The sequence below is a fragment of the Petromyzon marinus genome (assembly GCF_048934315.1).
Source record: "Petromyzon marinus isolate PM22_M1 ecotype Great Lakes invasive population chromosome 76 unlocalized genomic scaffold, UKy_Petmar_22M1.pri1.0 chr76_unloc.2, whole genome shotgun sequence".
NCBI lineage: Eukaryota > Metazoa > Chordata > Hyperoartia > Petromyzontiformes > Petromyzontidae > Petromyzon > Petromyzon marinus.
In genome coordinates this window covers 620,587-646,469 of record NW_027422619.1, presented here as the reverse complement: position 1 = coordinate 646,469, position 25,883 = coordinate 620,587, and the positions used below count along the sequence as shown (strand labels likewise).

Here is a 25,883-nt window from a genome sequence, read left to right as displayed (position 1 = left end):
AGTGTCTATGTGTCTATGAGTGTCTATGTGTCTCTGAGTGTCTATGGGTCTCTGTGAGTGTCTATGTGTCTCTATGAGTGTATATGTGTCTCTGAGTGTCTATGTGTCTCTATGAGTGTCTATGGGTCTCTGTGAGTGTCTATGGTTCTCTGTGAGTGTCTATGTGTCTCTATGAGTGTCTATGTGTCTATGAGTGTCTATGGGTCTCTGTGAGTGTCTATGGGTCCCTATGAGTGTCTATGGGTCTCTATGAGTGTCTATGTGTCTCTATGAGTGTCTATGTGTCTCTATGAGTGTATATGGGTCTCTGAGTGTCTATGGGTCTCTGTGAGTGTCTATGTGTCTCTATGAGTGTCTATGGGTCTCTATGAGTGTCTATGGGTCTATGAGTGTCTATGGGTCTCTTTGAGTGTCTATGTGTCTATGGGTCTCTATGGGTGTCTATGAGTGTCTATGGGTCTCTGAGTGTCTATGGGTTTCTATGCGTGTCTATGGGTCTCTATGAGTGTCTATGTGTCTCTATGGGTCTCTATGAGTGTCTATGTATCTCTATGGGTCTCTATGGGTGTCTGTGTCTCTATGGGTCTCTATGAGTGTCTATGGGTCTCTTTGAGTGTCTATGTGTCTATGGGTCTCTATGGGTGTCTATGAGTGTCTATGGGTCTCTATGAGTGTATATGTGTCTCTATGGGTCTCTATGAGTGTCTATGGGTCTCTATGGGTCTCTATGGGTGTCTATGGGTCTCTGAGTGTCTATGGGTCTCTATTAGTGTCTATGGGTCTCTATGGGTCTCTATGAGTGTCTATGTGTCTATGAGTATCTTTGTGTCTCTATGAGTGTCTATGGGTCTATGAGTGTCTATGGGTCTCTATGAGTGTCTATGGGTCTCTATGAGTGTCTATGGGTGTCTATGAGTGTCTATGAGTGTCTATGGGTCTCTATGAGTGTCTATGGGTCTATGAGTGTCTATGGGTCTCTATGAGTGTCTAAGAGTGTCTATGAGTGTCTATGGGTCTCTATGGGTCTCTATGAGTGTCTATGGGTCTCTGAGTGTCTATGTGTCTATGGGTCTCTATGGGTGTCTATGGGTCTCTATGAGTGTCTATGTGTGTATGAGTGTCTATGGGTCTCTATTAGTGTCTGAGTGTCTATTGGTCTCTATGGGTCTCTGAGTGTCTATGGGTGTCTATGAGTGTCTATGGGTCTCTATGGGTCTCTATGAGTGTCTATGTGTCTCTATGGGTCTCTACGAGTGTCTCTGAGTGTCTATGGGTCTCTGTGAGTGTCTGTGTCTCTATGAGTGTCTATGGGTCTCTATGAGTGTCTATGGGTCTCTATGGGTGTCTATGGGTCTCTATGAGTGTCTATGTGTCTCTATGAGTGTCTATGGGTCTCTATGGGTCTCTATGAGTGTCTATGTGTCTATGAGTGTCTTTGTGTCTCTATGAGTGTCTATGGGTCTATGAGTATCTATGGGTCTCTATGAGTGTCTATGAGTGTCTATGGGTCTCTATGAGTGTCTATGAGTGTCTATGGGTCTCTATGAGTGTCTATGTGTCTATGGGTCTCTATGGGTGTCTATGGGTCTCTATGAGTGTCTATGGGTCTCTATGAGTGTCTATGGGTCTCTATGAGTGTCCATGGGTCTCTATGGGTCTCTATGAGTGTCTATGGGTCTCTATGAGTGTCCATGGGTCTCTATGGGTCTCTATGGGTGTGTATGGGTCTCTATGAGTGTCTATGGGTCTCTATGAGTGTCTATGAGTGTCTTTGTGTCTCTATGAGTGTCTAAGAGTGTCTATGAGTGTCTATGGGTCTCTATGGGTGTCTATGGGTCTCTGAGTGTCTATGGGTCTCTATGGGTCTCTATGGGTGTCTATGATGAGTGTCTATGTGTCTATGGGTCTGTATGGGTCTCTATGGGTCTCTATGAGTGTCTCTGAGTGTCTATGGGTCTCTGTGAGTGTCTGTGTCTCTATGAGTGTCTATGGGTCTCTACGAGTGTCTCTGAGTGTCTATGGGTCTCTGTGAGTGTCTATGTGTCTCTATGAGTGTCTATGGGTCTCTATGAGTGTCTATGGGTCTCTGGGTGTCTATGGGTCTCTATGAGTGTCTATGTGTCTCTATGAGTGTCTATGGGTCTCTATGGGTGTCTATGTGTCTCTATGAGTGTCTATGGGTCTCTATGGGTGTCTATGGGTCTCTATGAGTGTCTATGGGTCTCTATGAGTGTCTATGGGTCTCTATGAGTGTCCATGGGTCTCTATGGGTCTCTATGAGTGTCTATGTGTCTATGGGTCTCTATGAGTGTCCATGGGTCTCTATGGGTCTCTATGGGTGTGTATGGGTCTCTATGAGTGTCTATGGGTCTCTATGAGTGTCTAAGAGTGTCTATGAGTGTCTATGGGTCTCTATGGGTGTCTATGGGTCTCTGAGTGTCTATGGGTCTCTATGGGTCTCTATGAGTGTCTATGGGTCTCTGAGTGTCTATGGGTCTCTATGGGTGTCTATGATGAGTGTCTATGTGTCTATGGGTCTGTATGGGTCTCTATGGGTCTCTATGAGTGTCTATGGGTCTCTATGGGTCTCTACGAGTGTCTCTGAGTGTCTATGGGTCTCTGTGAGTGTCTGTGTCTCTATGAGTGTCTATGGGTCTCTATGAGTGTCTATGGGTCTCTGGGTGTCTATGGGTCTCTATGAGTGTCTATGTGTCTCTATGAGTGTCTATGGGTCTCTATGGGTGTCTATGTGTCTCTATGAGTGTCTATGGGTCTCTATGGGTGTCTATGGGTCTCTATGAGTGTCTATGGGTCTCTATGAGTGTCTATGGGTCTCTGAGTGTCCATGGGTCTCTATGGGTCTCTATGAGTGTCTATGTGTCTATGGGTCTCTATGAGTGTCCATGGGTCTCTATGGGTCTCTATGGGTGTGTATGGGTCTCTATGAGTGTCTATGGGTCTCTATGAGTGTCTAAGAGTGTCTATGAGTGTCTATGGGTCTCTATGGGTGTCTGAGTGTCTATGGGTCTCTATGGGTGTCTATGGGTCTGTTGCTGCTCGCTATGAACATTACTTGACCCGTGTAGCCCTCTGTTGAAGGCTACACGGGGGAGCTTTGTATCTGTGACAACGGGCGACGTTTCGGGCTACGGGCCTCGCTCCCCCTCCGTGAGCGGAGTGGTGCAGGCCCCGGTCACGTGACGGCCTGCACACGTGACCCCCCCCACGTGATTTAACCCCCCCCCCCACATCCTACACACCCCACGTGACCACCCCCCCACATCCTACCCACCCCACGTGGTTACGCCCCTCCACACCCCCCTACCCCACGTGATTAACCCCCCCCACATCCCCCCTTACCCACGTGACCCTCCCACACCCCCCCTACCCCATGTGATTAACCCCCCCCCACATCCCCCCTTACCCACGTGACCCTCCCACACCCCCCTACCCCACGTGATTAACCCCCCCCCACATCCCCCCTTACCCACGTGACCCTCCCACACCCCCCCTACCCCACGTGATTAACCCCCCCCACATCCCCCCCCCCACGTGACCCTCCCACATCCTCCCCACCCCACGTGATCACCCCCCTCCTCCACACCCCCCTACCCACGTGACCACCCCCACATCCCCCCACCCCACGTGATTAATCCCTCACTCCCTCACCTTCCCCGCCCCCACGTGACTCCCCCCCCCACATGTCCCACCCCCCCCCCCACGTGACCTCACCCCCCACGTGACCTCACCCCCCACGTGACCCCCCTGCGCTGTGCCCAGGTTGTGTCCACGAAGCCGAGCGGCCAGCGACCAGCAGCACAGCAGCCCCCCACGGTGATTCACTCACACCACGTGTCACACCACGTGTCACACCACGTGTCACACCACGTGTCACACCGCGTGTCACACCGCGTGTCACACCACGTGTCACACCACGTGTCACACCGCGTGTCACACCACGTGTCACACCACGTGTCACACCACGTGTCTCTCACACCACGTGTCACACCACGTGTCTCTCACACCACGTGTCACACCGCGTATCACACCGCGTGTCACACCACGTGTCACTCACACCACGTGTCACACCACGTGTCACACCGCGTGTCACACCGCGTGTCACACCACGTGTCACACCACGTGTCACACCACGTGTCACACCGCGTGTCACACCACGTGTCACACCACGTGTCACACCGCGTGTCACACCACGTGTCACACCGCGTGTCACACCGCGTGTCAAACCGCGTGTCACACCGCGTGTCACACCGCGTGTCACACCACGTGTCACACCACGTGTCACACCACGTGTCACACCGCGTGTCACACCACGTGTCACACCACGTGTCACACCACGTGTCACACCACGTGTCTCTCACACCACGTGTCACACCGCGTGTCACACCACGTGTCACACCACGTGTCACACCACGTGTCACACCACGTGTCTCTCACACCACGTGTCACACCGCGTGTCACACCACGTGTCACACCACGTGTCACACCACGTGTCACACCGCGTATCACACCACGTCTCACACCGCGTGTCTCACACCACGTGTCACACCACGTGTCACACCACGTGTCACACCGCGTGTCTCACCGCGTGTCACACCGCGTGTCACACCGCGTGTCACACCGCGTGTCACACCACGTGTCACACCGCGTGTCACACCGCGTGTCACACCGCGTGTCACACCACGTGTCACACCACGTGTCTCACCGCGTGTCACACCACGTGTCACACCACGTGTCACACCGCGTGTCACACCGCGTGTCTCACACCACGTGTCACACCGCGTGTCACACCACGTGTCTCACCGCGTGTCACACCACGTGTCACACCGCGTGTCACACCACGTGTCTCACCGCGTGTCACACCACGTGTCACACCACGTGTCACACCACGTGTCACACCGCGTGTCTCACCGCGTGTCTCACCGCGTGTCACACCACGTGTCACACCACGTGTCACACCACGTGTCACACCGCGTGTCACACCACGTGTCTCACCGCGTGTCACACCACGTGTCTCACCACGTGTCACACCACGTGTCTCACCGCGTGTCACACCACGTGTCACACCACGTGTCACACCGCGTGTCACACCGCGTGTCACACCACGTGTCACACCGCGTGTCACACCACGTGTCTCACCACGTGTCACACCGCGTGTCACACCACGTGTCACACCGCGTGTCTCACACCACGTGTCACACCGCGTGTCTCACACCACGTGTCACACCGCGTGTCACACCACGTGTCACACCGCGTGTCACACCACGTGTCTCACCGCGTGTCTCACCGCGTGTCACACCGCGTGTCACACCGCGTGTCACACCACGTGTCTCACCGCGTGTCACACCACGTGTCACACCACGTGTCACACCACGTGTCACACCGCGTGTCACACCGCGTGTCTCACACCACGTGTCACACCACGTGTCACACCGCGTGTCACACCACGTGTCACACCGCGTGTCACACCACGTGTCACACCGCGTGTCTCACCGCGTGTCACACCACGTGTCACACCGCGTGTCACACCACGTGTCTCTCTCTCACACCACGTGTCTCTCTCTCACACCACGTGTCTCACACACCACGTGTCTCTCACACCACGTGTCTCACACACCACGTGTCTCACACACCACGTGTCTCTCTCACACACCACGTGTCTCTCTCACACACCACGTGTCTCTCTCTCACACCACGTGTCTCACACACCACGTGTCTCTCACACCACGTGTCTCACACACCACGTGTCTCACACACCACGTGTCTCTCTCACACACCACGTGTCTCTCTCTCACACCACGTGTCTCTCTCTCACACCACGTGTCTCTCTCTCACACCACCTTGACTCACACACCACGTGTCTCACACACCACGTGTCTCACACACCACGTGTCTCTCTCACACACCACGTGTCTCTCTCACACACCACGTGTCTCTCTCACACACCACGTGTCTCACACACCACGTGTCTCACACACCACGTGTCTCACACACCACGTGTCTCACACACCACGTGTCTCACACACCACGTGTCTCACACACCACGTGTCTCACACACCACGTGTCTCACACACCACGTGTCTCACACACCACGTGTCTCACACACCACGTGTCTCACACCACGTGTCTCACACCACGTGTCTCACCCACCACGTGTCTCACTCACCACGTGTCTCACTCACCACGTGTCTCTCTCACACACCACGTCTCACACACACCACGTGTCTCACTCACCACGTGTCACTCTCACCACGTGTCACTCTCACCACGTGTCTCACACCACGTGTCTCACACCACGTGTCTCACACACCACGTGTCTCTCACACCACGTGTCTCTCACACCACGTGTCTCACACACCACGTGTCTCTCTCACACACCACGTGTCTCTCACACCACGTGTCTCACACACCACGTGTCTCTCACACCACGTGTCTCACACACCACGTGTCTCTCACACCACGTGTCTCTCTCTCACACCACGTGTCTCTCACACCACGTGTCTCTCACACCACGTGTCTCTCACACCACGTGTCTCTCACACCACATGTCTCTATCATACACCACGTGTCTCTCACGCCACGTGTCTCACACACCACGTGTCTCTCTCTCACACCACGTGTCTCTCACACACCACGTGTCTCTCACACCACGTGTCTCTCACGCCACGTGTCTCTCACACCACGTGTCTCTCACACACCACGTGTCTCTCTCACACACCACGTGTCTCTCACACCACGTGTCTCTCAGGCCACGTGTCTCTCACACCACGTGTCTCTCACACCACGTGTCTCTCACGCCACGTGTCTCACACACCACGTGTCTCTCTCTCACACCACGTGTCTCTCACACCACGTGTCTCTCACACACCACGTGTCTCTCACACCACGTGTCTCTCAGGCCACGTGTCTCTCACACCACGTGTCTCTCACACCACGTGTCTCTCACACCACGTGTCTCTCACACCACGTGTCTCTCTCACACACCACGTGTCTCTCTCTCACACCACGTGTCTCTCACACACCACGTGTCTCTCACACCACGTGTCTCTCACGCCACGTGTCTCTCACACCACGTGTCTCTCACACCACGTGTCTCTCTCACACACCACGTGTCTCTCTCACACACCACGTGTCTCTCTCACACACCACGTGTCTCTCTCTCACACCACGTGTCTCTCTCACACACCACGTGTCTCTCACACCACGTGTCTCACCACGTGTCTCACACACCACGTGTCTCTCACACCACGTGTCTCTCTCACACACCACGTGTCTCACACACCACGTGTCTCTCAGGCCACGTGTCTCTCACACCACGTGTCTCTCACACCACGTGTCTCTCACGCCACGTGTCTCACACACCACGTGTCTCTCTCTCACACCACGTGTCTCTCTCTCACACCACGTGTCTCTCTCTCACGCCACGTGTCTCACACACCACGTGTCTCTCTCTCACACCACGTGTCTCTCACACCACGTGTCTCTCTCACACACCACGTGTCTCTCACACCACGTGTCTCTCTCACACCACGTGTCTCTCTCTCACACCACGTGTCTCTCACACCACGTGTCTCTCTCACACACCACGTGTCTCTCACACCACGTGTCTCTCACACCACGTGTCTCACACGCCACGTGTCTCACACACCACGTGTCTCTCTCTCACACCACGTGTCTCTCTCACACACCACGTGTCTCTCTCTCACACCACGTGTCTCTCTCACACCACGTGTCTCTCTCACACCACGTGTCTCTCTCTCACACCACGTGTCTCACACACACACCACGTGTCTCTCTCACACACCACGTGTCTCTCTCACACCACGTGTCTCTCACACACCACGTGTCTCTCTCACACACCACGTGTCTCTCTCACACACCACGTGTCTCTCTCACACCACGTGTCTCTCTCACCACGCGTCTCTCACACCACGTGTCTCTCACACCACGTGTCTCTCACACCACGTGTCTCACACACCACGTGTCTCTCTCACACACCACGTGTCTCTCTCACACACCACGTGTCTCTCTCACACACCACGTGTCTCTCTCACACACCACGTGTCTCTCTCACACCACGTGTCTCTCTCACACCACGTGTCTCTCTGACCACGCGTCTCACACACCACGTGTCTCTCTCACACACCACGTGTCTCTCTCACACCACGTGTCTCTCTCACACCACGTGTCTCTCTGACCACGCGTCTCACACACCACGTGTCTCTCTCACACACCACGTGTCTCTCTCACACACCACGTGTCTCTCTCTCACACCACGTGTCTCTCTCTCACACCACGTGTCTCACACACCACGTGTCTCACACACCACGTGTCTCACACACCACGTGTCTCTCACACCACGTGTCTCTCACACACCACGTGTCTCTCACACACCACGTGTCTCTCTCACACACCACGTGTCTCTCTCACACACCACGTGTCTCTCACACCACGTGTCTCACACACCACGTGTCTCTCACACACCACGTGTCTCTCTCTCACACCACGTGTCTCTCACACACCACGTGTCTCTCTCACTCACCACGTGTCTCTCACACCACGTGTCTCACACACCACGTGTCTCACACACCACGTGTCTCTCACACCACGTGTCTCTCACACCACGTGTCTCACACACACCACCTGTCTCACACACCACGTGTCTCTCTCACTCACCACGTGTCTCTCACACCACGTGTCTCTCACACCACGTGTCTCTCACACCACGTGTCTCACACACCACGTGTCTCTCACACCACGTGTCTCTCACACCACGTGTCTCTCACACACCACGTGTCTCTCTCTCACACCACGTGTCTCACACACCACGTGTCTCTCTCACACACCACGTGTCTCTCACACACCACGTGTCTCTCACACCACGTGTCTCACACACCACGTGTCTCTCTCTCACACCACGTGTCTCTCTCACCACGTGTCTCTCACACCACGTGTCTCACACACCACGCGTCTCACACACCACGTGTCTCTCACACCACGTGTCTCTCACACCACGTGTCTCTCACACCACGTGTCTCACACACCACGTGTCTCTCTCACACCACGTGTCTCTCTCACACCACGTGTCTCTCTCACACCACGTGTCTCTCTCACACACCACGTGTCTCTCTCACACACCACGTGTCTCTCTCACACACCACGTGTCTCTCTCACACCACGTGTCTCTCACACCACGTGTGTCTCACACCACGTGTCTCTCACACCACGTGTCTCTCTCACACACCACGTGTCTCACACACCACGTGTCTCTCACACCACGTGTCTCTCTCTCACACCACGTGTCTCTCACACCACGTGTCACACACCACCTGTCTCTCACACCACGTGTCTCTCACACCACGTGTCTCTCACACACCACGTGTCTCTCACACCACGTGTCTCTCACACCACATGTCTCTCTCACACACCACGTGTCTCTCACACCACGTGTCTCTCACACCACGTGTCTCTCACACCACGTGTCTCTCACACCACGTGTCTCTCACACCACGTGTCTCTCTCTCACACCACGTGTCTCTCACACCACGTGTCTCTCTCTCACACCACGTGTCTCTCTCTCACACCACGTGTCTCTCTCACACACCACGTGTCTCACACACACCACGTGTCTCACACACCACGTGTGTCTCACACCACGTGTCTCTCTCACACACCACGTGTCTCTCTCACACACCACGTGTCTCACACACACCACGTGTCTCTCTCACACACCACGTGTCTCACACACCACGTGTCTCTCTCACACACCACGTGTCTCTCTCACACACCACGTGTCTCTCACACCACGTGTCTCACCACGTGTCTCTGTGTGTGTCTCTCTGTGTCTCTGTGTGTGTCTCACTGTGTGTCTTTGTGTGTATTTGCGTGTCTTATCTCTGTGTGTCTCTCTGTGTCTTTGTGTGTGTCTCTCTGTGTGTGTCTCTGTGTGTGTCTCTCTGTGTCTCTGTGTGTGTCTCACTGTGTGTGTGTCTTTGTGTGTGTCTCTCTGTGTGTGGCTCACACACAGAGAGACACACACACAGTGTCTCTCTGTGTGTGTGTCTCTGTGTCTCTCTGTGTGTGTCTCTCTGTGTGTGTCTCACTTTGTGTCTCTGTGTGTGTCTCTCTGTGTGTGTGTCTCTGTGTCTCTCTGTGTGTGTCTCTGTGTGTGTCTCACCGTGTGTGTTTTTGTGTGTGTCTCTGTGTGTCTCTCTCTCTGTGTGTCTCTCTGTGTCTCTGTGTGTGTTTCACTGTGTGTGTGTCTCTGTGTGTCTCTCTGTGTCTCACTGTGTGTGTCTTTGTGTGTGTCTCTCTGTGTCTCTGTGTGTGTCTCACTGTGTTTGTGGCTCTGTGTGTCTCTCTCTGTGTCTCTGTGTGTCTCACTGTGTGTCTCTCTCTCTCTGTGTCTCTCTCTCTGTGTCTCCCTGTGTCTCTGTGTGTCTCTCTGTGTGTGTGTCTTTGTGTGTGTCTCTCTGTGTCTCTGTGTGTGTCTCTCTGTGTGTCTCTCTGTGTGTCTCTCTGTGTGTCTGTCTTTGTGTTTGTCTTTGTGTGTGTCTCTCTGTGTCTCTGAGTGTGTCTCTCTCTGTGTCTCTGTGTGTGTGTGTGTGTGTCTCTCTCTGTGTGTGTGTTTCTGTGTGTCTCTCTCTGTGTGTCTCTCTCTCTGTGTGTGTCTCTCTCTGTGTGTGTCTCTCTGTGTGTCTTTCTGTCTCTCTCCCCGTGTCTCTCTCCCCGTGTTTCTCTCTGTCTCTCTCCCCGTGTCTCTCTCTCTCCCCGTGTCTCTCTCCCCCCGTGTCTCTCTCCCCGTGTCTCTCTCTCTCCCCGTGTCTCTCTCCCCGTGTCTCTCCCCGTGTCTCTCTCTCTCCCCGTGTCTCTCTCCCCGTGTCTCTCCCCGTGTCTCTCTCCCCCCGTGTCTCTCTCTCCCCCCATGTCTCTCTCTCCCCGTGTCTCTCCCCCCGTCTCTCTCTCTCCCCGTGTCTCTCCCCCCGTCTCTCTCTCTCCCCGTGTGTGTCCCCGTGTCTCTCTCTCCCCGTGTCTCTCCCCGTGTCTCTCCCCGCGTCTCTCCCCCTGTGTCTCTCTCTCGTGTCTCTTTCCTCGTGTCTCTCTCCCCGTGTCTCTCTCTCACCGTCTCTCTCTCACCGTCTCTCTCTCCCCGTGTCTCTCTCTCCCCGTGTCTCTCTCTCACCATGCCTCTCATCGTGTCTCTCTCCTCGTGTCTCTCCCCGTGTCTCTCTCTCCCCATGTCTCTCTCTCTGTGTCTCTCTCTCTGTGTCTCTCGCCATGTCTCTTTCTCTCCCCGTGTCTCTCCCCGTGTCTCTCTCTCCCCGTGTCTCTCCCCGTGTCTCTCTCTCCCCGTGTCTCTCCCCGTTTCTCTCTCTCCCTGTGTCTCTTTCTCTCCCCGTGTCTCTCCCCGTGTCTCTCTCCCCGTGTCTCTTTCTCTCCCCGTGTCCCTCTCCCCGTGTCTCTCTCTCTCTGTGTCTCTCCCCGTGTCTCTCTCTCCCCGTGTCTCTCCCCCCGTGTCTCTATCTCACCGTGTCTCTCTCTCCCCCAGTGTCTCTCTCTCCCCCCGTGTCTCTCTCTCCCCCCGTGTCTCTCTCCCCCCGTGTCTCTCTCCCCCCGTGTCTCTTTCTCTCCCCGTGTCTCCCACCGTGTCTCTATCTCACCGTGTCTCTATCTCACCGTCTATCTCCCCGTGTCTCTCTCTGTGTCTCTCCCCGTGTCTCTCTGTGTCTCTCCCCGTGTCTCTCTCTTCCCGTGTCTCTCTCTCCCCGTGTCTCTCTCTCCCCGTGTCTCTCTCTCCCCGTGTCTCTCTCTCTCCCCGTGTCTCTCTCTCTCTCACCGTGTCTCTCTCTCACCCAGCCGTGTCTCTCTCTCCCCGTGTCTCTCCCCGTGTCTCTCTCTCACCCAGCCGTGTCTCTCTCTCCCCGTGTCTCTCCCCGTGTCTCTACCCCCCGTTTCGCTCTCCCCGTGTCTCTCTCTCTCACCGTGTCTCTCTCCCCCCCGTGTCTCTCTCTCACCCAGCCGTATCTCTCTCCCCCCCGTGTCTCTCTCTCCCCCCGTGTCTCTCTCTCACCCAGCCGTGTCTCTCTCCCCCCACGTGTCTCTCTCTCCCCGTGTCTCTCACCGTGTCTCTCTCTCCCCATGTGTCTCTCTCACCGTGTCTCTCTCTCTCACGCAGCCGTGTCTCTCTCTCCCCGTGTCTCTCACCATGTCTCTCTCTCTCTCTCCCCGTGTCTCTCTCCCCGTGTCTCTCTCTCACCCAGCCGTGTCTCTCTCTCCCCGTGTCTCTCTCCCCGTGTCTCTCTCTCACCCAGCCGTGTCTCTCTCCCCCCACGTGTCTCTCTCTCCCCGTCTCTCTCCCCGTGTCTCTCCCCATGTCTCTCTCTCTCCCCGTGTCTCTCCCCGTGTCTCTCTCTCAGACCCAGCCATGTCTCTCTCTCTCCCCGTGTCTCTCTCTCCCCGTGTCTCTCTCTCCCCGTGTCTCTCCCCGTGTCTCTCCCCGTGCCTCTCTCACCGTGTCTCTATCTCTCTCTCAGACCCAGCCGTGTCTCTCTCTCTCCCCCCCGTGTCTCTCTCTCACCGTGTCTCTCTCTCTCTCCCCGTGTCTCTCCCCGTGTCTCTCTCTCACACCACATGTCTCTCACACCACGTGTCTCTCTCTCTCTCAGACCCAGCTGTGTCTCTCCCCCCCGTGTCTCTCCCCCCCGTGTCTCTCTCTCTCTCAGACCCAGCCGTGTCTCTCTCTCTCCCCCCCGTGTCTCTCTCTCTCCCCCCCGTGTCTCTCTCTCTCACCGTGTTTCTCTCTCTCCCCCCTTGTCTCTCTCCCCATGTCTCTCTCTCTCCCCGTGTCTCCCCCCGTGTCTCTCTCACCGTGTCTCTCTCTCCCCGTGTCTCTCTCACCGTCTCTCTCTCTCCCCGTGTCTCTCTCTCACCGTGTCTCTCTCTCTCAGACCCAGCCGTGTCTCTCTCTCTCCCCCCCGTGTCTCTCTCTCTCCCCGTGTCTCTCTCTCTCCCCCCCGTGTCTCTCTCACCGTGTCTCTCTCTCTCTCCCCGTGTCTCTCTCTCTCACCGTGTCTCTCTCTCTCCCCGTATCTCTCTCTCACCGTGTCTCTCTCTCTCTCCCCGTGTCTCTCTCTCTCCCCCCCGTGTCTCTCTCACCGTGTCTCTCTCTCTCTCCCCGTGTCTCTCTCCCCCCCGTGTCTCTCCCCCCCGTGTCTCTCTCACCGTGTCTCTCTCTCCCCGTGTCTCTCTCTCAGACCCAGCCGTGTCTCCGCCGAGACGTCACCACCATGCGTCTCGTCATCCTGGACAACTACGATGCAGCGAGCCTTTGGGCCGCCAAGTACATCCGCAACCGCATACTGCAGTTCCAGCCGGGACCGGGGAGACATTTCACCCTGGGCCTCCCCACCGGTGAGCCACACGACGGCCGGGGGTTTACCTTTCTCGGCCGCCTTTGTCTCTCCCACCCACCCCCCCCCCAGCCGGTGATACGGAGACAAAAGCTGCCCCAGGTAGAACCCCCCAAACAGACAGCAATGGGCTGTAAGGGGCAAGTGCTGTTAGCGAGCAGCAGCAGCAGCAGCTAGCTGTGAAGTCTAAACACACACACACACAGTGGGGGTGGTGGCCAGAACCACCACCGCCACCGCCACCACGCCCGGCCGCCTTTGTCTCTCCCCCAGTGCTGGCGATGTTCGCTACACCGCCACACGCGGAACCAGGTACTCATTTGAGGCCGAGTCGACCTAGGGGAGGCCCGGGACCGGTTCAGATGATCGTGACCGGTGGTGTTGGCCGTGAGCGGGAATCGAACCCGGGTCGCCGGGTTCATAGCGCAGCGTAGCGCTAACCGCTACACTATCACGTACACACACAGAGACACACACACAGTGACACACACACAGTGACACACACAACAACAACAACCGCCATTCGCCACTAAGTGGCGGTGACGTCACCACGACGCTTGTGCCAGGCTATGTGCACCCTGAGGCCACGTGAAGTGTCGAATGCCCGCTGGCAGGAGGTCACGGGGCAGACCCAGGTGCCACGGGTCGACTGACTGAGATGACTGGCTGATGCACCACCTGTGCCCCCTACTGTGCCCAGCTGCTGTGCTTTAGCCACCCGGCGCTCCGCTCGTTGTTCTGAGCGTCGCTCCTCCGCCCTCCGTTGTTGTTGGAGGGCGACTGCCTCCAACTGCCCAGTAGCGTCCTTCACGAGCCTCCTCCACAGAAGCCGATCTTGACACCGCTGGTACCAGTCATCGGCAAGTCCACTCAGCTCCACGTCCTCCTGTACCACATCACTCCATCTGTCCTCTAGCCCGTGCCGCGTCCGCTTAGCCCCCTCAATCCGGCCGAACAAAAGCTGTTTCGGCATGCGGTGGCTGGGCATGCGGGCTACATGACCCAGCCATCGCAGCCTTGCCCGCCGGAGGAGCTCTCCGATGGGACCTTGCCCAGATCTTTCAAGGATTTGTGAGCTCCTCACACAATCCAGTCTGGTTAAACCCAGGATGGATCGTAGGCAGGGCAGCCTAAATGTTTCTAACCGGCGAAGATGTTCCATTAGGGGGGTCCACGTTTCGCAAGCGTAGAGCAGGGAGGGAATGACCGTGGCCGAGAAGACCTGAAGCTTCGTGCGGAGCGACAGACCAGGTAGCTTCCACACAGCGTTACGCAACTGATGAAAAGATATTGCCGCTCGACTGATTCGGAGTGAGACCTCTGCTGTTAAACTGGAGCCAGTCATAAGCACACTGCCCAGGTATGGGAAACTCTCCACTCTCTCCACAACTGCCCCATCACCGATTGGGAGTTGTGGGGGTGGAGTGTCCGATGGTACAAAATACCCAGGCAGGTGCTTAGTTTTGGTGGGGCTGATGGTAAGGCCCCATCTCTTAGTGGCACGCTCCAGTCTCAGCAGCAGCGTCTCCAACTCCTCCTCTGAATGAGCAGCTATTACCAAATCATCAGCATACATAACGTGGTTGAGCAATAGGGAGCCATCCCTTGACCGCACTCGGGCATCGATCAGCCTCCCATTATATCTGTACCATATGGAGATTCCCCCGGTACAGCTATTGAAGGCTTCACGAACTACGTGGTCAAAATAGATGTTAAATAATGTGGGAGCCAGAGGACATCCCTGTCGCACCCCAAGGTGTACAGGGAATGGCTCTGACTCCCGGCCACGTAGTTTTACCGGAGCCCGCTCACTATCATGAAGGTCCTTAATGATCGTGAGCAGAGGGTCAGGTACTCCAAAAGCACGAAGAACAACCCAGAGCCCAGGCCTACTGATGGTATCATAGGCCTTGACCAGGTCAATAAAGCAGAGATGTAGGTCTTGTTGGAATTCCCTACACCTCTGCTGTAGCAGACGGACAGAAAATATGGCATCAGTGCAGGACCGCCCTTTCCTGAAACCGCATTGGGGCTCCACAAGCCTCTCCTCAGTGTGCCTGGCAAGGCGATGTTGAATAATCCTTGCCAGGACCTTTCCCGGCACACTGAGGAGTGAGATGCCCCTGTAGTTGTTACAGTCTGTGCGGTCCCCCTTCTTAAAGAGGGGGACCACCAGGGCATCCTTTCAATCCTGCGGAACCCGTCCAGTGGTCCAGACTGTTGTTATGATGTCACGTAGGGCAGTCTGTGCACAAACGCCACCCTCCCTCAGCATTTCGCTTGGGAGATCATCTCTGCCCGCTGCCTTTCCTGGTCTCAGACTCCGGATTGCCTTTAGTACTTCCTCAACAGATGGCACCTCAGCCAGCCACTCACAGGGGGTGACTTCTTCTTCCAATATTTGAGGCACCGCAGCCTCAGCAGGGTTATCCTGACTTTGTGCCACGATGTTTTCCTTGCTGAGGGGTTTTCCCTCTCCCAGGACCTCACAGAAATGCTCAGCAAATCTGCAAACCTGTTCCTGGGGGTCGGAGATTGGGTCACCGTTTTTTCCCCTAATGATGGTAATAGGTGTGGCGCTGCAGATTACTTTTTTGATGGAGTTAAATAGAGATTTGTGATCACGGCCCACTGAGGCAGACTCCATCTCCTCAGCAACCCGCGACCACCACCCATCGTTGCAGCGCCTCACGGCTCTCCGAACCTCTGGGGAGGTCTGGACCACGTACCCAAAGCAGCCATTGCAGCTGCATGAGTCACAGTCCTAAACCTCGCACATTTACCCTCGACATCAGGAGGAGTCGGGGACGATGCCAATCCCAGCCGCAAGCGATGATGAAATTCTCGCTTGCAAATTTCATCAGATAACTGAGACCAGGCCACTTTAGGTTGGAATGGGGTCCTGGGTGTACACCCACCACCGGAGTGGAAGAATGGCAGGCGCATCTTACAGATGACTAGTCGATGGTTAGAGGGCAGATCAGCTCCACGGTAGGTCCTGGTGTCAAGGACATGGGCTCGCATCCGCTGGTCCGTCACTATGTAGTCCAGCAGATATTCTTGCTTGTACCCGGCATGCATCCATGATGTTGTGTGGGTGCGCTGATGCCGGAACAGCGTGTTGGTAATTACAAGCCCATGGGCTGCACAAAAATCTAGCAGCCTCCTACCGTTGTTATTGAGCTGATCTGGCCCATGCCCTCCAATCACTCCAGACCAGGTGCCAGTATCATGACCAACTCGGGCATTGAAGTCACCCAACAAGATGACTCTATCCCGAGGGGCCACTTTAGCCAGCACCTGTGACAGGAGGTCATAGAAGGCATCTGACTCATCGGCTTTGCCTGCATCCCTCCACGGATGTTCATCTTCGGTGGGGGCATAAGTAACCACGACCACCATTCCTCGCCTCCGGTTGATGGGAAGGCGAGCTCAAAGTAGCCTGGGGCTTACAGCTTCCCACACCTCACCGCCACGCTCCCACGCCCCCTTCATTCTTTTGTTCAAAAGAAGAGCCACACCCTGTTGTTTGGCAGTCTGCTGCCCCGAGTAGAGGACTGTCCACCCCTCATGGTGGCAGGAGCCAGAGCCGGTCCACCGGACCTCCTGAATGCCACATAGATCCAGGCGGTACCGGTCCAGCTCCCGACAGAGGAGTGGCAGCCTCTCCTCCGCAGTGAGCATTCGAACATTCCACGTGGCCACCCGTAGTGGCTTTTCGTTGTTTCTGGAGGAGCCCCGAGGGTAGATATTCAATCTCCTGGCTCCGCCAATTGGGGTTTGGCCAGGAGACGTCATAGACGCCTGGCCCCCCGGGGCCTCCGGCACAAGCTTATTAGTTATATACTTAATTCGCGGTTTAGTGGTAATTGATTGAAGGTGGAGGGGTTACCAGCCCCTCGCACCTGTCCAGAGCCCCCGTTTAGCCCCTGTGGTGGTCACAGACGCCATGAGGGGAGGATCCAATCAAAATTGGATCTCCCCCCACAGCACTGTCCACGACAGAGTTGCCTGTCCGGCACCGCGAGGAGGTAGTGACACACACACAGTGACACACACACACAGTGACACACACACAGTGACACACACACACAGTGACACACACACAGTGACACACACAGTGACACACACACACAGTGACACACACAGTGACACACAGAGTGACACACACAGTGACACACACACAGTGACACACACACAGTGACACACACACAGTGACACACACACAGTGACACACACAGTGACACACACACACACACAGTGACACACACACAGTGACACACACACAGTGACACACACACACACAGTGACACACACACACACAGTGACACACACAGTGACACACACACACAGTGACACACACAGTGACACACACACACAGTGACACACAGTGACACACACACAGTGACACACACACACAGTGACACACACACAGTGACACACACACAGTGACACACACAGTGACACACACAGTGACACACACACACAGTGACACACACAGTGACACACACACAGTGACACACACACAGTGACACACACACACACACAGTGACACACACACACACAGTGACACACACACAGTGACACACACACACACAGTGACACACACACACAGTGACACACACACACACAGTGACACACACACAGTGACACACACACAGTGACACACACACAGTGACACACACACAGTGACACACACACACAGTGACACACACAGTGACACACACACACAGTGACACACACAGTGACACACACACACAGTGACACACACACACACACAGTGACACACACACACACACACAGTGACACACACACACAGTGACACACACACACAGTGACACACACACAGTGACACACACACACAGTGACACACACACACACAGTGACACACACACACACAGTGACACACACACAGTGACACACACAGTGACACACACACAGTGACACACACAATGACACACACACACACAGTGACACAAACACAGTGACACACACACACACACAGTGACAACAACAACAACAACCGCCATTCGCCACTAAGTGGCGGTGACGTCACCACGACGCTTGTGCCAGGCTATGTGCACCCTGAGGCCACGTGAAGTGTCGAACGCCCGCTGGCAGGAGGTCACGGGGCAGACCCAGGTGCCACGGGTCGACTGACTGAGATGACTGGCTGATGCACCACCTGTCCCCCTACTGTGCCAACCTGCTGTGCTTTAGCCACCCGGCGCTCCGCTCGCTGTTGTGAGCGTCGCTCCTCCGCCCTCCGTTGTTGTTGGAGGGCGACTGCCTCCAACTGCCCAGTAGCATCCTTCACGAGCCTCCTCCACAGAGGCCGATCTTGACACCGCTGGTACCAGTCATCGGCAAGTCCACTCAGCTCCACGTCCTCCTGTACCACATCACTCCATCTCTTCTCTAGCCCGTGCCGCGCCCGCTTAGCCCCCTCAATCCGGCCAAACAAAAGCTGTTTCGGCATGCGGTGGCTGGGCATGCGGGCTACATGACCCAGCCATCGCAGCCTTGCCTGCCGGAGGAGCTCACCGATGGGACCCTGCCCAGATCTTTCAAGGATTTGTGAGCTCCTCACACAATCCAGTCTGTTTAAACCCAGGATGGATCGTAGGCAGGCCAGCCTAAATGTTTCTAACCGGCGAAGATGTTCCATTAGGGGGGTCCACGTTTCGCAAGCGTAGAGAAGGGAGGGAATGACCGTGGCCGAGAAGACCTGAAGCTTAGTGCGGAGCGACAGACCAGGTAGCTTCCACACAGCGTTACGCAACCGATGAAAAGATATTGCCGCTCGACTGATTCGGAGTGAGACCTCTGCTGTTAAACTGGAGCCAGTCATAAGCACACTGCCCAGGTATGGGAAACTCTCCACTCTCTCTACAACTGCCCCATCACCGATTGGGAGTTGTGGGGGTGGAGTGTCCGATGGTACAAAACACCCAGGCAGGTGCTTAGTTTTGGTGGGGCTGATGGTAAGGCCCCACCTCTTAGTGGCACGCTCCAGTCTCAGCAGCAGCGTCTCCAACTCCTCCTCTGACTGAGCAGCTATTACCAAATCATCAGCATACATAACGTGGTTGAGCAATAGGGAGCCATCCCTTGACCGCACCCGGGCATCGATTAGCCTCCCATTATATCTGTACCATATGGAGATTCCCCCGGTACAGCTATTGAAGGCTTCACGAACTACGTGGTCAAAATAGATGTTAAATAATGTGGGAGCCAGAGGACATCCCTGTCGCACCCCAAGGTGTACAGGGAATGGCTCTGACTCCCGGCCACGTAGTTTTACCCGGGCCCGCTCACCATCATGAAGGTCCTTAATGATCGTGAGCAGAGGGTCAGGTACTCCAAAAGCACGAAGAACGACCCAGAGCCCAGGCCTACTGATGGTATCATAGGCCTTGACCAGGTCAATAAAGCAGAGATGTAGGTCTTGTTGGAATTCCCTACACCTCTGCTGTAGCAGACGGACAGAAAATATGGCATCTGTGCAGGACCGCCCTTTCCTGAAACCGCATTGGGGCTCCGCAAGCCTCTCCTCAGCGTGCCTGGCAAGGCGATGCTGAATAATCCTTGCCAGGACCTTTCCCGGCACACTGAGGAGTGAGATGCCCCTGTAGTTGTTACAGTCTGTGCGGTCCCCCTTCTTAAAAACGGGGACCACCAGGGCATCCTTCCAATCCTGCGGAACCCGTCCAGTGGTCCAGACTGTTGTTATGATGTCATATAGGGCAGTCTGTGCACAAACGCCACCCTCCCTCAGCATTTCGCTTGGGAGATCATCTCTGCCCGCTGCCTTTCCTGGTCTCAGACTCCGGATCGCCTTCAATACTTCCTCAGCAGATGGCACCTCAGCCAGCCACTCACAGGGGGTGACTTCATCCAATATTTGAGGCACCGCAGCCTCAGCAGGGTCATCCTCACTTTGTGCCACGATGTTTTCCTGGCTGAGGGATTTTCCCTCCCCCAGGACCTCACAGAAATGCTCAGCAAATCTGCGAACCTGTTCCTGGGGGTCAGAAATTGGATCACCGTTTTTTCCCCTAATGATGGTAATAGGTGTGGCGCTGCAGGTTACTTTTTTGATGGAGTTAAATAGAGATTTGTGATCACGGGCCACTGAGGCAGACTCCATCTCCTCAGCAACCCGCGACCACCACCCATCCTTGCAGCGCCTCACGGCTCTCCGAACCTCCGAGCGAAGGCTGCGGTAAGCCTCCTCATTCTCTGACGTGGGATTCTGTAGCCGATGACAGTGGGCCTGTCGCTTTTTCTCAACCATCCTGAACAACTCCTCTGTCAGCCAGGGTGTCTGGGGAGGTCTGGACCGCGTACCCAAAGCAGCCATTGCAGCTGCATGAGTCACAGTCCTAAACCTCGCCCATTTACCCTCGACATCAGGAGGAGTCGGGGACAATGCCAATCCCAGCCGCAAGCGATGATGAAATTCTCGCTTGCAACTTTCATCAGATAACTGAGACCAGGCCACTTTAGGTTGGAATGGGGTCCTGGGTGTACACCCACCACCGGAGTGGAAGAATGGCAGGCGCATCTTACAGATGACTAGTCGATGGTCAGAGGGCAGATCAGCTCCACGGTAGGTCCTGGTGTCAAGGACATGGGCTCGCATTCGCTGGTCCGTCACTATGTAGTCCAGCAGATGTTCTTGCTTGGACCCGGCATGCATCCATGATGTTGTGTGGATGCGCCGATGCCGGAACAGCGTGTTGGTAATTACAAGCCCATGGGCTGCACAAAAATCTAGCAGCCTCCTACCGTTGTTATTGAGCTGATCTGGCCCATGCCCTCCAATCACTCCAGACCAGGTGCCAGTATCATGACCAACTCGGGTATTGAAGTCACCCAACATGATGACTCTATCCCGAGGGGCCACTTTAGCCAGCACCTGTGACAGGAGGTCATAGAAGGCATCTGACTCATCGGCTTTGCCTGCATCCCTCCACGGATGTTCATCTTCGGTGGGGGCATAAGTAACCACGACCACCATTCCTCGCCTCCGGTTGATGGGAAGGCGAGCCCAAAGTAGCCTGGGGCTTACAGCTTCCCACACCTCACCGCCACGCTCCCACGCCCCCTTCATTCTTTTGTTCAAAAGAAGAGCCACACCCTGTTGTTTGGCAGTCTGCTGCCCCGAGTAGAGGACTGTCCACCCCTCATGGTGGCAGGAGCCAGAGCCGGTCCACCGGACCTCCTGAATGCCGCATAGATCCAGGCGGTACCGGTCCAGCTCCCGACAGAGGAGTGGCAGCCTCTCCTCTGCAGTGAGCGTTCGAACATTCCACGTGGCCAACCGTAGTGGCTTTTCGTTGTTTCTGGAGTAGCCCCGAGGGTAGGTATTCAATCTCCTGGCTCCGCCAATTGGGGTTTGGCCAGGAGACGTCATAGACGCCTGGCCCCCCGGGGCCTCCGGCACAAGCTTAGTTGTTACATATTTCAGTTTAATTCGTAGTTTCGTGGTAATTAATTGAAGGTGGAGGGGTTACCAGCCCCTCGCACCCGTCCAGAGCCCCCGTTTAGCCCCTGTGGTGGACACATATGCCATGAGGGGAGGAGCCAATCAAAATTGGATCTCCCCCCACAGCGCTGTCCACGACAGAGTTGCCCGTCCGGCACCGCGAGGAGGTAGGGGGTTGTTTTGCCGGACTTGACACACACACAGTGACACACACAGTGACCCACACAGTGACACACCGCACAGTGACACACACACAGTGACACACACACAGTGACACACACACAGTGACACACACACACAGTAACACTCACACACAGTGACACACACACACAGTGACACACACACACAGTGACACTCACACACAGTGACACACACACACAGTGACACACACACACAGTGACACACACAGTGACACACACACACACAGTGACACACACACACAGTGATACACACACACAGTGACACACACACACATTGACACACACACACAGTGACACTCACACACAGTGACACACACACACAGTGACACACACAGTGACACACACACACAGTGACACACACACAGTGACACACACACACAGTGACACACACAGTGACACACACACACAGTGACACACACACACAGTGACACACACACAGTGACACACACACAGTGATACACACACACAGTGACACACACACACAGTGACACACACACACAGTGACACACACACACAGTGACACACACACAGTGACACACACACACAGTGTTACACACACAGTGACACACACACAGTGACACACACACACAGTGACACACACACACAGTGACACACACAGTGACACACACACACAGTGACACACACACAGTGACACACACACACAGTGACACACACACATAGTGACACACACACAGTGACACACACAGTGACACACACAGTGACACACACACCCACCCCTCACCACTCCTCACCACCACCCTCACCACCCCTTACCACTCCTCACCACTGCTCACCACTCCTCACCACTGCTCACCACCCCTCACCACTGCTCACCACCGCTCACCACTCACCACCACTGCTCACCACTGCTCACCGCCCCTCACCACTCACCACCACTCACCACCACTCACCACCACTCCTCACCACCACTCCTCACCACCACCCCTCACCACTGCTCCTCACCACCGCTCACCACTCACCGCCCCTCACCACCACCCCTCACCACCACCCCTCACCACCACCCCTCACCACCACCCCTCACCACCACCCCTCACCACTGCTCCTCACCACCACCACTCCTCACCACCGCTCCTCACCACTCGTTGTGCTGCAGGTAGCACTCCGCTGGGCTGCTACCGCCAGCTGATTGAGTTTGTCAAGTCGGGAGATCTTTCATTCAAGCACGTCACCACCTTCAACATGGACGAGTACGTGGGTGAGTGTCCACCTACAACTCCACCACCACCTCCACCACCACCACCATCACCACCACCTCCACCATCACTATCACCACGTGGGTGAGTGTCAAGTCGGGAGATCTTTCATTCAAGCACGTCACCACCTTCAACATGGACGAGTACGTGGGTGAGTGTCCACCACCTCCTCCACCACCACCTCCACCACCTCCACCACCACCACCATCACCACGTGGGTGAGTGTCAAGTCTGGAGATCTTTCATTCAAGCACGTCACCACCTTCAACATGGACGAGTACGTGGGTGAGTGTCCACCACCTCCACCATCACCACCACCACCACCACCTCCACCATCACCACCATCACCATCACCTCGTGGGTGAGTGTCAAGTCTGGAGATCTTTCATTCAAGCACGTCACCACCTTCAACATGGACGAGTACGTGGGTGAGTGTCCACCTACAACTCCACCATCACTTCCATCACCACCTCCACCACCACCACCACCATCACCTCCACCACCACCATCACCATCACCACTTGGGTGAGTGTCAAGTCTGGAGATCTTTCATTCAAGCACGTCACCACCTTCAACATGGACGAGTACGTTGGTGAGTGTCCACCTACAACTCCACCACCACCTCCAACACCTCCACCACCACCACCACCACCACCACCTCCACCATCACTATCACCACGTGGGTGAGTGTCAAGTCTGGAGATCTTTCATTCAAGCACGTCACCACCTTCAACATGGACGAGTACGTGGGTGAGTGTCCACCTACAACTCCACCACCACCTCCACCACCTCCACCACCACCACCTCCACCATCACCACCATCACCATCACCATCACGTGGGTGAGTGTCAAGTCTGGAGATCTTTCATTCAAGCACGTCACCACCTTCAACATGGACGAGTACGTGGGTGAGTGTCCACCTACAACTCCACCACCACCTCCACCACCACCATCACCACCACCATCACCATCACCACGTGGGTGAGTGTCAAGTCGGGAGATCTTTCATTCAAGCACGTCACCACCTTCAACATGGACGAGTACGTGGGTGAGTGTCCACCACCTCCACCACCATCACCATCACGTGGGTGAGTTTGTCAAGTCGGGAGATCTTTCATTCAAGCACGTCACCACCTTCAACATGGACGAGTACGTGGGTGAGTGTCCACCACCACCTCCACCACCTCTACCACCACCATCACCACCACCACCATCACGTGGGTGAGTGTCAAGTCGGGAGATCTTTCATTCAAGCACGTCACCACCTTCAACATGGACGAGTACGTGGGTGAGTGTCCACCACCACCTCCACCATCACCACGTGCGTGAGTGTCCACCACCACCATGACCACCACCATCACCATCACCACCTCCTCCACCACCACCACCACCATCACCACCACTTACACCATCACGTGGGTGAGTGTCCACCACCTCCACCACCTCCACCACCACCTACAACTCCACCACCTCCACCACCTCCACCACCATCACCACGTGGGTGAGTGTCAAGTCGGGAGATCTTTCATTCAAGCACGTCACCACCTTCAACATGGACGAGTACGTGGGTGAGTGTCCACCACCTCCACCATCACCACCTCCGTGAGTGAGTGGGTGGTGGATACCACCCCCACGTGTCTTCCAGTGTCCACCAGTGTCTCACTCACTCACCCACTCACTCACCCACACACTCACCCACTCTACTCACTCACCCACTCACCCACCCACCCACCCACTCACCCACCCACCCACTCACCCACTCTACTCATTCACTCACCCACCCACCCACTCACTCACCCACTCACTCACCCACTCACCCAACCACCCACCCACTCACTCACCCACTCACCCACTCACCCAACCACCCACCCACTCTACTCTCTCACTCACTTACCCACTCACTCACCCACCCACCCACTCACTCACCCACCCACTCTACTCACTCACCCACCCACTCTACTCACCCACCCACTCTACTCACTCACCCACTCACTCACCCACTCACCCACCCACCCACCCACTCACTCACCCACCCACCCACCCACCCACCAACCCCCCCACTATGTCCCTCCTCCCCACCCCAGGCCTCCCACGTGACCACCCTGAGAGCTACCACTCGTTTATGTGGACCCATTTCTTCAAGGAGGTCGACATCGACCCAGCTAATGTCCACATCCTGGACGGGAACGCCAGTGACCTTGAGAAGGAGTGTGCGAGGTTTGAGCGTGAGATCACTCTGGCTGGAGGGATAGAGCTCTTTGTGGGAGGTGAGTGGGTGGGTGAGTGAGTGAGTGGGTGAATGGGGGAGTGACTGGGTGAGTGAGTGGATGGGGGAGTGAGTGAGTGAGTGGGTGGGTGAGTGGGTGGGTGAGTGGGTGGGTGAATGTGTGGGTGAGTGGGTGGGTGAATGAGTGTGTGAGTGAGTGAGTGGGTGAGTGGGTTGGTGAGTGAGTGGATGGGGGAGTAAGTGGGTGAGTGGGGGAGTGAGTGGGTGAGTGGGTGAGTGGGGGAGTGAGTGGGTGGGTGGGTGAGTGAGTGAGTGGGTGGGTGA

General features: G+C 55.7%; 1 protein-coding gene across 3 annotated transcripts in view; it reads left to right on the top strand.

The window, feature by feature from the left end:
* Window positions 1-25,883, top strand: part of LOC116958327 (glucosamine-6-phosphate deaminase 2-like) — a 30,927-nt gene that overhangs the window by 1,258 nt on the left and 3,786 nt on the right. The window contains exons 2-5 of one of the 3 annotated variants that reach the window (XM_076058521.1): window positions 3,781-3,834; window positions 13,278-13,428; window positions 23,233-23,334; window positions 25,417-25,599. In XM_076058521.1, the coding sequence (XP_075914636.1) occupies window positions 13,305-13,428; window positions 23,233-23,334; window positions 25,417-25,599 (409 nt within the window). In that variant the 5' untranslated portion in view covers window positions 3,781-3,834; window positions 13,278-13,304. Of the gene's footprint in view, window positions 1-3,780; window positions 3,835-13,271; window positions 13,429-23,232; window positions 23,335-24,816; window positions 24,901-25,416; window positions 25,600-25,883 lie in introns of those variants that run through there. The other 2 variants (XM_032980884.2, XM_032980885.2) reach the window with 2 other exon arrangements.